At 45.9% G+C, this 15,017-nt stretch overlaps 1 protein-coding gene across 1 annotated transcript in view; it reads left to right on the top strand.

The window, feature by feature from the left end:
- The window catches only part of LOC119782227 (dihydropyridine-sensitive L-type skeletal muscle calcium channel subunit alpha-1-like), a 36,524-nt gene that overhangs the window by 20,112 nt on the left and 1,395 nt on the right, over positions 1-15,017 (top strand). Inside the window, exons 29-43 of the mRNA XM_038283103.1 lie at positions 267-314; positions 3,034-3,060; positions 3,144-3,269; positions 3,361-3,426; positions 3,537-3,628; positions 3,716-3,875; positions 3,974-4,101; positions 4,189-4,285; positions 12,596-12,698; positions 12,773-12,874; positions 12,950-13,083; positions 13,167-13,292; positions 13,492-13,694; positions 13,777-13,841; positions 14,965-15,011. Coding sequence (XP_038139031.1) covers positions 267-314; positions 3,034-3,060; positions 3,144-3,269; positions 3,361-3,426; positions 3,537-3,628; positions 3,716-3,875; positions 3,974-4,101; positions 4,189-4,285; positions 12,596-12,698; positions 12,773-12,874; positions 12,950-13,083; positions 13,167-13,292; positions 13,492-13,694; positions 13,777-13,841; positions 14,965-15,011 — 1,524 coding nt within the window. The remainder of the gene's footprint in view (positions 1-266; positions 315-3,033; positions 3,061-3,143; positions 3,270-3,360; positions 3,427-3,536; positions 3,629-3,715; positions 3,876-3,973; positions 4,102-4,188; positions 4,286-12,595; positions 12,699-12,772; positions 12,875-12,949; positions 13,084-13,166; positions 13,293-13,491; positions 13,695-13,776; positions 13,842-14,964; positions 15,012-15,017) is intronic.

The following is a 15,017-nucleotide window of genomic DNA, read 5'->3' as shown; positions in this document are numbered from 1 at the left end:
GCACCTAAAAAGAGCACAGTTCCAGCAAAGAATGGAAGGAATTATTCTGTTGCACAAATATTGTGTCAGTTTTTCACCATCTTCTTCTTGCACTTGACGCCTTTGTTACATTATGCTATCTCAATGCACAAATTTGCCACAAATCATCCTTTTTTTTTTTCAATTTCTCCCATTCCTCCTGGTCATCGTCCCCATAATCCCCCCACCCCATCACTCCTCCCTCTGACCTTCATCCACCTCATTCCTCATATGTCTATCCTCCACAGGCCGCCCTGGACTCCAGTGGAGGACTATACTGTCTTCATGGCTGTGCTGTAAATATCTGCACCGCTGCATGAGCCTTGCTGTGTGAGCACTGTGCTATGTTCTCAACTAAACTATGCACTCTTTTACCTTCACACTCTCTCTTTAGTCTAATGAGTTGTGTGTTGCTGCTTCATTTCAGTTTGATTATTGTTACGTCTACTAGGCTTGTTTGGTGGGGTAATAAATTAAAGGAGACCACACAAGGATTTTCTGATTAAATTAAAATTTAATTTATCAAATTATATAAGAAACCTATTCAGGTTTTATAAGAAACAAAACCTGAATAGATAATACCTGAAATAAGAAACCAAAATAGATTAATGCAAAAGCCATAACTAACCAGAATTAAAGGGGTCGTAGAAAAATTATATAGGGTATTTGGTGCTGCTCCTTAAGGCTTCTGAATAGGGTTTGTAACATTGGTTGGGCTGAAAATAGCATATTTGCTGTTCTATGGGCCCTAATGCAAGCCTGGTTAAAAGCCCTAGAATGAAACCACATGTTTTCTTCATTTTATGGTATGCTCATGAATTTTTAGATGAGCTGTGCGCTGATTGGTTGGTTTACAATGAGCAAAGCTCCAGGGAAGCTCATAGCAACAAGCACTCACTGATTGAAACAACAAAATTGTAGTGAGGTAGCGTGACCAGACGTCCTCTCTTTCGGACATGCCCTACTTTTCATACCTAAAAAATGTCCGGAGTGAATTTCAAAATCATCCGGCGATTTTGGTTTACTACACTGCAACAAATAGTCACAGCACACTGGGCACTAGGCCGTCAGCTTCGGAGCTGATGGCTCGGTCTGGTCCAGTCAGAGGCCCAGCAGCAAAAAAAAAAAGTGTCCTCCTTTTCAAAAACCCAAATCTGGTCACCCTAGATATGATAGCATTGCTATCAACATCTTAGCGACAAAATAATACTCAGCTTGCGGTTATGATGGCCTTAAAGTCAGAACAGCCCCTCGTTTCAGTAAAAGAAGTTTAGCAAATCCTGTTGTGAACTGTCCAAGATTTTGAAAGTTGTTTTTGGCAAATTGCTTAGAGCAAATGAACAGCTGAGCATCAAACTTTGCAGGGATCTTCTGAGACACAACAATAATCCATGCCTGTCGAGTCTTCGGATCCTTGGGAAGACTGAAATTTCCCCTTTTTCCATGCAGCCTGGAACACTGCATTTACACCCGCGGTTCTGGCTCATTTTAAATAGAGAAACTGCCTGCTTTTTAATACTTGTAGAAGTAAACCCAATTGTAGGCTAAACAGCTAAACTGGTGTCTTACATCTACCTATATTCATGTTCTTTGGCCAGTGAACCTGGGCTGGTCTGTGTGTCAATTTCGGTGCGTGAAAAAAGTGCAGGCCAGAACCAAATAAGGCAACATCCCAGAGTTGACGTCAACTCGGTGCTTCGTTTAAATTCACCCGTTTTATTGTGGAAGTTTAGAATTTTGAGATTTGTAGAGGAAGGAGGTGTCGATGGGGTTTGAACTTCTCTGTACGTTCATTTCACCTGATGAACTATCCTTATTTATCTATGACAATGTAAACTTGGTTTTGCATTCTATGTCAACTTTAAGCAAAAGCAAAACAAACCTAGCAAAACCAAACAATAACATACAAACCAAACTAAATGGGGTTCTGAGGAGGAAGAGGAAAAAGCCTGCTCATCTGCTGCATGCAGAGCAGCTTTTAAGCAGCAGAGCACCAATCAGGGGAAGACATAACACCTGCAGCGGGCCTACCTCCCGAAACCTACGAGAAAACAAGGCAGAGACCCACTGCAGCCATAACATTATGTTAAAGTGCAAATGTAAGAAATGCCTTAGTCAAGCTAATATGTAATGCTGGTGGTTATTTTTTCAATTTGCATTGACATGTTCAGCGCTCATAACCAGTTTACTATTCATTACTTTTGCATGGGTTATATGTTCAAAGTCTTCACTTTGTCTGATTTACAAGCTAAATATTGAATTAAAGTTGGATACATAACACTGAGACCCTTTTTAAATACACTAACCTTGTCAGGCTCCCTTTTAAATGTTTAGCCTCACAAATATATTAATGCGCCTTGAATTACTCGATGCCTCTTTTTAAAGCCACATACTTGCTTGTATTTTTGGACGTCTTGTAGTACACCAGTGCATAGCAGGGAGACACTGCAATGTGGACAAAACATGATACATGGATTTTGAATACAGATGAAAGGTTTGGTGTATTCAGCTCCCTGAATTCCTTTAAAAAAAAAAAAAGCTTTTGCTGAAATCACAGCTTAAATTTTGCACATAAAAAATCTGAAACGTTGCAAATTCTTCTTTGTTAAAATATTTAAAGCATAATCATCTATTTTATTAAATTCTTACTATTTTGGATGATGGATTAAGCTAATCTAGAATATTACTGAGATTAAATTACACACATCTGTAATAAATTTACTTTGTTCACGGTACTTTATCTTATTTGGTTTTGCAGTTGAATGGGGGCTAAATACAAACATTTGCAATGCTTTTTCAGAATAAATAAAATATTTTGAAAACCATGTATTCTTTTCCTATAGCTTGATATACATGTGCCCCTTTTTACAGCTCCATACATAACAAAACCCCAAAAACACATTTAACTTATAATGTCAATTAGACAAAATGTAAAAAAATTAAAGGGCTATGAATGCTTTGTGAGGCACTATAGTAAACAAGAACTAATTTACACACTACTATCTCTTTCTGCAGGAGACAGATCCCATGGAAGAAATTGCAGTAGGTCTCAATATTCTTATTGATAAACAGTCGTGTTGTTGTGGTTTGCGTCTTTTGAAGCATCTGGCCTCTTTTGTCCACAGTCAGCTGAAAACGCCTCCGTTTCCATCACCTTCTTCCGACTCTTCCGTGTTATGCGTCTAGTCAAACTGCTGAATCGTTCAGAGGGCATCCGTAACTTGCTATGGACCTTCATCAAGTCTTTCCAGGTTTTCATTGTTCTCTTCAAGTTATTTTTATCATTATTATTAAACGTCCATTAATGCAGTGTTTATGAGCTCCCTTGTTTTCTGTCTGCAGGCTCTCCCTCATGTAGCTCTGCTCATAGTGATGCTTTTCTTCATTTATGCTGTGATCGGGATGCAGGTACATCCGTCAGTTTCATTTCTCCAAAGACAATTGTTATCATGTGTCTGGTTCAGGGTAGTCAATACAACTGAAATTTAATTCAAGAATTCCATTGCAACAACCTACAGATCTTTGGAAAGGTAGCCTTGGTGGACGGCACCCAGATTAACCGCAACAACAACTTCCAGACATTCCCTCAGGCTGTGCTGATGCTATTCCGGTGGGTAACTCCTCTGAAATGTGGGACCCAGAGATGTTTTTAATACGATTATTAGTCTCATTGTTCAAAGAGTGTTTATGTATTCAGATGTGCTACTGGAGAGGCTTGGCAGGAGGTCATGATGGCTTCAATGTACGGGAAGAAGTGTGACCCCAAGTCTGACTTCCTGCCTGGAGAGGAGAATACCTGTGGGTCCAACTTTGCTGTCTTCTACTTCCTCAGCTTCTACTGTCTTTGTGCCTTTCTGGTCAGAAGCAGGTTTATGTTCAGCACTCCTCACATTGCATAAGGAATGAAAAATGAATTTGGGGTAGAAGTAGTTATCTTGTCTCCATCCGAATCCAGATCCTCAACCTGTTTGTCGCTGTCATCATGGACAACTTTGACTATCTGACCCGTGATTGGTCTCTCCTTGGTCCCCACCACCTGGATGAGTTCAAGAAAATCTGGGCAGAATATGATCCTGAAGCCACGTGGGTCTAAATAACATTTGAAACTTGGCATATTATATACAGTTACTAAAAAGAAGAAACAAGAAATGAAATGTCTCTTATTCGCAGGGGGAGAATTAAGCACCTGGATGTGGTGACGCTGCTGCGCCGGATCCAGCCTCCACTGGGCTTTGGCAAGTTCTGTCCTCATCGTGCTGCTTGCAAGGTACACTTTGCCAGGAGTCTCCTGAGGTTAATTTAACAATTTAGACAACTTAACATTCATTGGGAAGTTTGTGGAAACCCCCACACAGTTAATATCATGCAGTTGGAATAGCCTTGAGATAACATAGTCTTTGTTATATAAAAGACTATGTTATCTATGTTATAAATCTATGTTATAAAACCTTTCTCCCTAACTCTCTCTTGCAACTGTTAACATGACTTTTATGTAAAATAGAATCTCCATCCATCTATCCCCTACCGCTTGTTCATTAGGGGGCTGGGGCCTATCTCCAGCAGTCTATGGGCAAGAAAGCAGGGTACACCCTGGACTGGTCACCAGTCTATCATAGAGACAAACTCACAAATTAACCTAACAGTCATATTTTTGGACTGTGGGAGAAAGATAAAGTATGAGGTGTATCATGCACAAGGAGAACATCATCATCATCATGCACAAGGAGAACATAATCATCATCATGCACAAGGAAAACATTATCATCATCATCATCATGCACAAGGAGAACATCATCATCATGCACAAGGAGAACGTCATCATGAACAAGGAGAACATCATCATCATCCTGCACAAAAAGAACATCATCATCATGCACAAAGAGAACATCATCATCATCATCATGCACAAGAAGAACATCATCACCATTATCATCATGCACAAGGAGAACATCATCATCATCATGCACAAGAAGAACATCATCGCCCTCATGCACAAGAAGAACATCATCATCGTCATGCACATGAGAACATCATCATCATGCACAAGGAGAACATCATCATCATCATGCACAAGACGGGCATCATCGTCCTCATGAACAAGGAGAACATCATCATCATCATGCACAAGGAAAACGAAAGTTACTACCGTAACTACGGTTCTATGAATCCCGGATGACCGCCAGAGGCGGTGCTTCAAGCACTGAATGATCATTCTTGCGCATGCGCAGGTCGAGTATTAATGACAACAAAGTCAGCTGTGACCTGCCGGGGACCCACGTGACTCTATATAGTCACGTGGCACCCGGCAATCAATCCCTCAATCTTCTCGCGAAAGCAGAGATTCCGAGGGACCAAGCACTCTGGCGGTCATCCGGGATTCATAGAACCGTAGTTACGGTAGTAACTTTCGTTCTATTTCATCCCTACTGACCGCCAGAGGCGGTGCTTCAAGCACTGGATGACTCATATCAACAAGGTCACGAGGAATCAGCAACATTCAAGGAACGACTACACCACCCACCTAATGTGATGTAGAGGCATGCTGCTCGAGGATTCCCTGAAGCGGATGGGGCGCAGCCACATTCACCCTGTAGAAACCGAGTAAAGGTACTAGGTGACTTCCAGGAGGCCGCACGGCATATAACATCCAATGGCACCCCAGTCATAGCAGCAAACGATGTCGACATGCCCCTTGTAGAGTGGCATTTCACTCCCGCCGGCAGTGGCCGGTCCTGCAAGGCATAAGCCTTGGAGATCAAATCCACAACCCAGTGTGCAAGTCGCTGCTTAGAAAGTGCCTGACCCTTCCGTGAGCCAGCGTAGCAAACAAAAAGGCTATTTGTCTTTCGGAAGGATGCCGTGGCATTGATGTATGTCTCAAGGGCACGGACAGGACACAGTGGTTCAGAGGGACTTCCGGAGTCAAACCGGGCAAGATGGAGAGGCTGGGTGCTGCCTGCTGGCAGTGATACCTTAGGAATAAATGCTACGTCAGCCCACAGTGTAACGCCTGAGCCATCAGGATTCCACCGGCAGCAGGGTTCGGCTATCGAGAGAGCCTGTAACTCCCCACACGTTTTGCGGAAACCATAGCTAAAAGGAACGCAGTCTTCAGTGAGAGCCATTTGAGGTCCGCCGACGCCAGGGGCTCGAATGGGAGGGACCGAAGAGCCTCAAGCACAAGAGAAAGGTCCCACGCCGGTGCCACAGGGCGGTTGGGTGGGTGCAAACGCCGAGCACCTCTTAAAAACAGTACAACATCCTTGTCTCGGCCCACAGAACAACCATTCAGCCCAACATGCCAACAGGAAATGGCAGCCACATACACCTTTAAGGTAGATGGGGACCGTCCTTGATCCAGCAATGCCTGCAGGAAGGTCAGTATGTCAGAAACTGAGCACTGCACCGGGTCCTGCCCTCTATCACGGCACCAGGTCGCAAAGACCGTCCACTTGTTAGCATAGACAGCTCGCGTGGACGGCGCCCATGCATTAGCCATTGTATGCCCTATGGACCCAGTGTATCTTGAGAAGGTGGACCCCGGCCTTGCAGGGGCCAAATCCAGAGCTGGAGCCGGTCCGGTTCGGGGTGCAAGATCTGACCCCCCATCTGGGAAAGAAGGTCTCTCCTGGAGGGGAGACGCATTGGCGAGCCGGAGCTGAGCTCGCACAGTAGAGGAAACCAAGTCCTCGCTGGCCAGTAGGGGGCCACCAGCAGGACCCTGTGCCCCTCCTGACGTACCCTGAGGAGAGTCTGAAAAAGTAGGCTGAATGGCGGAAAGGCATAAAGGAGGGTCCTGGGCCAGTCGTGTGCCAGAGCATCGTGGCCCAGAGGGCTGCTGTTGTCCAACGAGAACCAAAGGGGACAGTGAAATGCGTCCCTTGAGGCAAAGAGGTCCACGTCCGCCCTGCCAAAGACCTTCCAGATGCACTCCACCACCTCTTGGTGAAGCTTCCACTCCCCTGGAAGCGGCTTCTGACGGGATAGAAAATCTGCTGGCACGTTCTCCGGCCCTGGGATGTAGGCTGCTCTGAGGCTGGCTATGCGTGGAGCTGCCCAGGTCAGAAGCCGTCGAGTCAAGCACAACAGTTTCCTTGACCTCGTTCCCCCCTGGTGGTTGATGTGAAAGACCACTGTGGTGTTGTCTGACCTCACCAGCACGTGCTTCCCCCCGCAAGCCTGGAAGAAAGCTCTGAAGAGCCAGAAGCACAGCCTGTAACTCCAGGACATTGATGTGTTCCCTGCCCTGCCGCTGGGACCATGTCCCCTGTGCCATTTGACCCCGCCAGGTTGCACCCCAGCCCGTGGAGGATGCATCTGTAAACACAACTTCCCGACGACACGGGAGGGAACCGAGCGGGACCCCTGTGGTCATAAACAACCTCACCCTCCATCGGGACAGAGACTGAAGACACTGAGGCCCCACCCGAAGTCTTCGGAGACGATGAGTGTTCCGTGTGGGATCCAGATTCAAGCTGTTCAACCACATCTGGAGGGGCCGCAATGACAGCAGCCCCAAGGGCACTACGGCGGACGCAGCTGTAAGCATGCCCAAGAGTCGAAGATACCGCACAAGAGGCAGCGCCATGCCGCGCCTGAATTCCGGGAGCACGCTCAATATACTGTCCACCCGCTGGGGTGACGGGCAAGCAGTCATTGAGATGGAATCCATGGCAATGCCCAGGAAGACAGTATCCTGTGAGGGGGTCAGACTGCTTTTCTCCATGTTCACCTGCAAGCCCAAGCATCCCACATGACGGAGCACTAACCGAGTATCTCGAACCGCCTGGTCCCACGTCGCGGCACAAATGAGCCAGTCGTCCAGATATGGGAGGATCCTCAATCCCTGTGCCTGCAGAGGAGAGAGGGCCGCTGCAACACATCGGGTGAACACCCTGGGGGACAGTGAAAGTCCGAACGGGAGGACCCTGAACTGGAAATGCCTCCCTTGAAAAGCAAAACGAAGAAACCGCCAATGGGGCGGAGCGATCGGAACGTGAAAATAAGCATCCCTGAGATCTATGGAAGTGAACCAATCGCCCGGGGAAATCGCCTGCAACACTTCCCTGGTGGTCAGCATATGAAAGGGCATGGCCTTCAAGAACACATTCAGGCCTCTGAGGTCCAAGACTGGACGCAGGCCCCCGGTCTTCTTCGGAACCAGAAAATACGTGGAATAAAAGCCCCCTGGATCCAGCAGGGGGTCCACAGGCACTACAGCACCCTTGGCCAGCAAGGTGCAGATTTCTTGGTTCAGTGCCTGTGCCTTCACTGGGTCGTGGATCACAGTCATCCTGACCCGGCCAGGGATAGGTGGCCGGCGGCGGAATTGAAGACGGTACCCCCGGGACAGGGTGGACAACACCCACAAGTCCGGGGTGTAGGCAGCCCAGAAGCTGAGCTGTCCCGGGGAAAAATAACCGACCGCCGGCCCTAAGGCATCATCTGCGGGTCCCCCGGCCCTTCGAAGGCCCGGGAGGACGCCGGCCAGACTGCGCGGCTCGAAAGGGATGAAAGGACCTCGTCCCAGCCTGGTCTCGAGCTCTGTTCCTCCGATCTAGAGCAGGTCCCCGGACCGATCTCTGACCTGGTAACAGACCCTGGGGCTCAGTGGGAGAAGGAGAAGGCACTAAGGACCTCCGTGAAGGACCCGCAGCTGCCCAGGTGCTTACTGGCTGGCGATCACGTCTGTGAAGCCCCGCCAGCTGTTGCCTCGTTCTAGAGGCCTGAGCCGTACGGTCCAAGGCGTCCAGTGCCGCTGAACCAAAAAGCTCCCCCGGGACCACAGGCAGGGCCCGGAGGGTCCTCCTACAAGGCTCAGTTAGTGGTGACTGCGCCAACCAGACCTGGCGGCGAGCATGAACCAGTGTGGAGAGTGTGCGTCCAAGGTCCCTCGTCATAAGAGCAAAGGCCTGCAGAGATGCATCAACCAGGCCTTGCGTGGCATGATCCAGCGGAACAGATTCCAAGGAGGAAGACAGGGCCAGCATAAGATGGGAGAGAGAGTTCCCAATCCGGCCCATGCGGGCCCCAGAGTCATAGGCCTTACAGAGAAGGTCGTCGGTAATACGGCACTGAGGACGCGGACAACGGGCATTGGGCCGCAAGGCCTCATCAGGCGGGATTATAAGAGAGGCAATGCCCGGTTCCACCGCTGGCATCTGCCCCAAGCCAACCTTGGGTGCCTCCTGCATAGCTGCCAGGACCCTGCCATCCGTCGTCAGACGTGAAAACGCCTTGGTGTCTGACCAGCAAGCATGCAGTTCCCGCACATACTCCGCCGAGGGAGGAACCACAAAGGCAGTCTCTGACCTACTGCGCCTAAAGAAGGCGCTGGAAGCCGCAGGCTGGGCCTGAGGAACACTAATCTGTAAACGGGCAAGAGCCGTTCGAATAGCGGATGTCACAGACTCCCCCGTATCCTCCTGGGAGGCAATGGAGTCCGACCCAGAGGCCCCGGAGCCCAGCTCCGGAAGGTCCTCACAGAAATGGGTGCCAGAGGCCGCCACAGAAACAGCATCGTCGTCATTGACTGACGTTTCATCCTGCTCGGTAGGGAGAGCCGTGCCGCGATCACCAGCAGTCTGAAAGGACTGGAGGAGGGCTTTCATTTGGGCCAGCTCAGTAGTGAGATGATCCACTCTGGTGGACAACCTCCCTGCATCGGTCCGTCTAGCACGCTTTGTCGGTACCGAAGGTGCAGCCACAGTAGACCGTTTGCACACCGCTTTCTCCATCGGCAAACGAGCACGCGGCGAAGCGCTCGCCCAGTCGGTAGGCTGCTCCAGTGCAGCCAACCGATCCAGTCTGACCGACCGGGGCATGACGCGACAGTTGGGGCAAGCGTCATCTGACAGCGCCTCCCGGAGATGTTCCACACCGAGGCAGGAGGGACACAAGTCATGCCCGTCATCCGGCTGAAGTGGAGCCAGACAGGTCGAGCAACATAAATTATCCAGCATACTGCTGAAAGGCGTGATCAGCCTGCTACCAAGGACAAGTCAACACGAGCAGGAAACGCTACTGGCGACTCGTTGTAGGAAAACCCCCGCAGAGATTCCAAACTCAGCGTGAGCAGAAACGCCACTAGCAAATCGATTATTAACTAAAGATGAACTCAGCACGAGCAGAGACGCCACTGGTGAGTTTAGGCAAACAAACTATAGAAGAACCCAACGCGAGCAGAAACGCTACTGGTGGGCTTAGGTAAACAAACTGAAAACAACTCAGCGCGAGCAGAAACGCCACTGGTGAGTGTAGATAAACAAACTATAGAAGAACCCAAAGCGAGCAGAAACGCTACTGGTGGGCTTAGGCAAACAAACTGAAAACAACTCAGCGCGAGCAGAAACGCTACCGTGAGTCAAAAAGAGCCACAAAATTAACGTGGCAAATCAAAGTGAACAGTAAACTACTGCTGAGAAAAGAACGAAAACTTACCAGTCACCGCAGATCTGGTAAGGTGAAAGCAGCTTGTGCAGCCCCTGGAGGGCGAGACTTACCCGCAGCTCCGACCAAACCCGGTCACGGGGCTACCAGCAACAAGCAGCCAGGAAACTAGTGGTATACACAGAAGCAACCAGCTTCACACGACCACACTCCTGTACTCAACACACCTGCGCGCGAGAAGAACAAAAGGGATTGATTGCCGGGTGCCACGTGACTATATAGAGTCACGTGGGTCCCCGGCAGGTCACAGCTGACTTTGTTGTCATTAATACTCGACCTGCGCATGCGCAAGAATGATCATTCAGTGCTTGAAGCACCGCCTCTGGCGGTCAGTAGGGATGAAATAGAACATCATCATCATCTTCATCATGCACAAGGAGAACATCATCATCATCATGCACAAGAAGAACATCATCATCATACACAAAAAGAACATCATCATCATGCACAAGGAGAACATCATCATGCACAAGGAGAACATCATCATCATCATGCACAAGAAGGACATCATCGTCCTCATGCACAAGAACAAAATCATCATCATGCACAAGGAGAACATCATCATCATCATCATCGTGCACAAGGAGAAAGATAAAGTATGAGGTGTATCATGCACAAGGAGAACATCATCATCATCATGCACAAGGAGAACATCATCATCATCATGCACAAGAACAAAATCATCATGCACAAGGAGAACATCATCATCGTGCACAAGGAGAACATCATCATCATCATGCACAAGAAGAACATCATCATGCACAAGGAAAACATCATCATCATCATGCACAAGGAGAACATCATCGCCCTAATGCACAAGAAGAACATCATCATTGTCATGCACATGAGAACATCATCATCATGCACAAGGAGAACATCATCATCATTATGCACAAGAAGAACTTCATCGTCATTATGCACAAGGAGAACATCATCATCATGCACAAGGAGGATATCATCATCATGCACAAGCAGAACATCATCATCATCATGCACAAGGAGAACATCGTCATCATCATGAACAAGGAGAACATCATCATCGTGCACAAGCAGAACATCATCATCATGCACAAGGAGAACATCATCATCATTGTGCACAAGGAGAACATCATCATCATCATGCATAAGGAGAACATCATCATCGTTCACAAGCAGAACATCATCATCATCATGCACAAGGAGAACATCATCATCATCGTGCACAAGGAGAATATCATCATTATCATGCACAAGGAGAACATCATCATCATGCACAAGGAGAACATCATCATGATCAAGCACAAGAAGAACACCATTATCATCATGCACAAGGAGAACATCAGCATCATCATGCACAAGAAGAACATCATCATCATCATGCACAAGGTGAACATCATCATCATCATGCACAAGAAGAACATCATCATCATTGTGCACAAGGAGATCATCATCATCATGCACAAGGAGAACATCATCATCATCATGCACAAGGGGAACATCATCATCATCATGCACAAGGAGAACATCATCATCATCGTGCACAAGGAGAATATCATCATTATCATGCTCAAGGAGAACATCATCATCATGCACAAGGAGAACATCATCATGATCAAGCACAAGAAGAACTTCATCGTCATCATGCACAAGGAGAACATCATCATCATCGTGCACAAGGAGATCATCATCATCATCCACAAGGAGAACATCATCATCATCATGCACAAGGAAAACATCATCATCGTGCACAAGCAGAACATCATCATCATTATCATGCACAAGGAGAACATCATCATTGTGCACAAGCAGAACATCATCATCATTATCATGCACAAGGAGAACATCATCATTGTGCACAAGCAGAACATCATCATCATCATCATGCACAACGAGAACATCATCATCATGCACAAGAAGAACTTGCAAACTCTATTTATTAAAATCAAACCCTGGACCTTCTTACTGCCGTGCTCCGAACTGCGCCACCCTGGAGCCTTGAAATAGAACCTTTGAACCAAATCTTGAAAAATCTACTTTGGAAAACCAACAGTTTAAATGCAAAATTTAATGCCCAAAATAAAATGTAATTTATTTAGAGAAATTTTTGTAAACATATAAAAAGAATAATAATTTGTCTTTTTTTCTTTAGCGTTTGGTTGGGATGAACATGCCTCTCAACAGTGACGGTACTGTCACTTTCAATGCCACCCTGTTCGCATTGGTCAGGACTGCACTTAAAATCAAAACAGAAGGTGAAGCACATACAAAAAATCATAAAAATAAAGTCACTCATTCAAAATTTACATTACTGTGATTTTTCTTACAGGAAACTTTGAGCAGGCCAACGAGGAGCTTAGAGCAATCATAAAGCAAATTTGGAAACGCACTAGCATGAAACTGTTGGACCAGGTCATCCCTCCTATTGGAGGTCAGTCTGTGACCTGAGACAGTTTTCTCTTGACTCACCAAACCAAAACTTCTCACACAGACCTGTGACTTACAGATGACGAGGTGACTGTGGGAAAATTCTATGCAACCTTTCTGCTCCAAGACCATTTCCGAAAGTTCATGAAGCGTCAGGAGGAGTATTATGGCTACCGTCCCACTAAGAAGAGCGCCTCGGGTCCTGAGATTCAGGTTCTAGTTGTATTTAGATATCTCTTAGCTTTCCATCTTTAAGAATATGAGGGATCTTCATGTCATCTTCCATTTTCTTTTAGGCGGGTTTGAGGAGCATAGAGGAAGAGGCAGCTCCAGAGATGCACAGGGCAATTTCAGGAGACTTACAGAATGAGGAAGAAATGGATGGAGCTATGGGCGAGGCTGCAGAAGAAACCATTTATCAGGTAGGAAACTAATTTATACACTGATTGTTAACATATAAACCTGTTTGTTTTTTCTAATCTATATTTCATGACTGCATTTGAGACAAGTTAGGATTTCATTTTCTTGATCTTCACATTCCGTAAATCATCAGAAGTTATTTATTTCATCAATAATGAATCAATAAATAAAGGTTTGCCTGCTTTTGGTTGGTATCTCCAGCGATCACATGGTCTGTTTGGTAACCAAGGAGAGTCCTTCCCTGCCGAAGATGGTGACGCTCAGAACTCGCAGATGACGCACCAGCGGCCCCTTCAGTTCTCTGAGTCTGAGTCTCCCCCCAACTCCTCTGCCTTGGTGGCCAGTGCAGACTTTTTCCCTACAACTGCACCAAAAAGCAACACTAATAACAATGCCTTCGCAGAGTAAGTATTCATACACACTCCTGTTGGATGTGAGTGACACAAGCTGGTCGTGTGTCTGACCTGTTATGTTTGCCGCAATCAGATTTTTCTTTGAGAGAGAAGCAAGTCCAGAGGAGTTCTATAATCCCCCTGGGGATGAGGATCTAGGTATGACACTGTGACATATCTCTACTTGCACACAATGTTTTTATTTTTTTATTTTTTATTTTTTGTAGCAACATATCCTCACATATAACTGTATTTTATCAAGATTTTATGCCATAAGCCAAAGCAAAATATTATATATTTGTAAGGTGGGAGAACATGATGGAACCAGGACATGCATTCCTGCCAACCCTTTTCTAATGCTGTTCTGACATTGACCATCTTTTATGGTGTTGAGTTTGTTGAGAAGCATCTTATCCACAGCTGCAAGAAAGTGGTTAATTTAGGGGCAGCTCTGTGCTAGGATGCTCCTTGACACAGTGCAGACGTTGGGAGACAGAAAAACTGGAGGAGAAACCATATGACTCTTGCACAATGCCTCCATGTTCATGCATGAAGCTGCTGCAGAGCTGACCAACTCCTTCAGTGACAGATTAATGTAGCCTTGGAGCACAAAGAAATGTAAACAGAGATCTTAATTTCTCGGACCATTAGCTTTATAACCATCCAAGCTCCAAACAAGCTCAATGCATATTTGAATCTTTGCTGTTTTTATAGTCTTTTTTTACTCATTCTGATAGTCTGTGTTTTTATACAAATATATATATAAAAAGACATTTTGCACTTGCCTTAAAATCACCCCTCTCAATTGCCCACTTATTTAGTGATTAAGTTATTTTTCTTAACATATAGTAGTATCTTCATTCACTGTAAATTTAGTCTTTTCTTTGTATATTTTTGTGTTGTTCCTTTGCTGCTTGTTCAGCTGAATTTCTTCCCTATTGGTTTTAGTCAGAAGTGTAGAATTCAGTCATCAATCTTCAGGTTTCCCATTTTTCTTTGTATTGGTTTGACACATAATACTCCAGTGAAAGTCATTGCAGGTAGAAAGACTTTGGCAAACACTTTACTGCAATGGATTTAAACCAACTCAGTTTCTTTACATGTTCCTTATCAAATAATTTTTCTTTTTTTTTTTTGATTGGTCTGAATAGTTTACTGAGTTCTTAAAAAAAACTTATCACTTATACAACATATAAGTGATAAGAGATTTTATCTTATCTTTATGAAATCTAACTAAAGAATACATTTTAAAATTGTACTTTTTTCCTGTTTTATTTACCAGACCTAAGGCACTCCAGGAACTTTACAGTAAGAACAAATGAAACACAGGTATAT

This window comes from Cyprinodon tularosa, unplaced genomic scaffold (assembly GCF_016077235.1).
Source record: "Cyprinodon tularosa strain WSP-4 unplaced genomic scaffold, ASM1607723v1 ctg19, whole genome shotgun sequence".
NCBI lineage: Eukaryota > Metazoa > Chordata > Actinopteri > Cyprinodontiformes > Cyprinodontidae > Cyprinodon > Cyprinodon tularosa.
The sequence above is the reverse complement of the archived record's forward strand: the minus strand, read 5'-3'. Positions and strand labels throughout refer to the sequence as shown.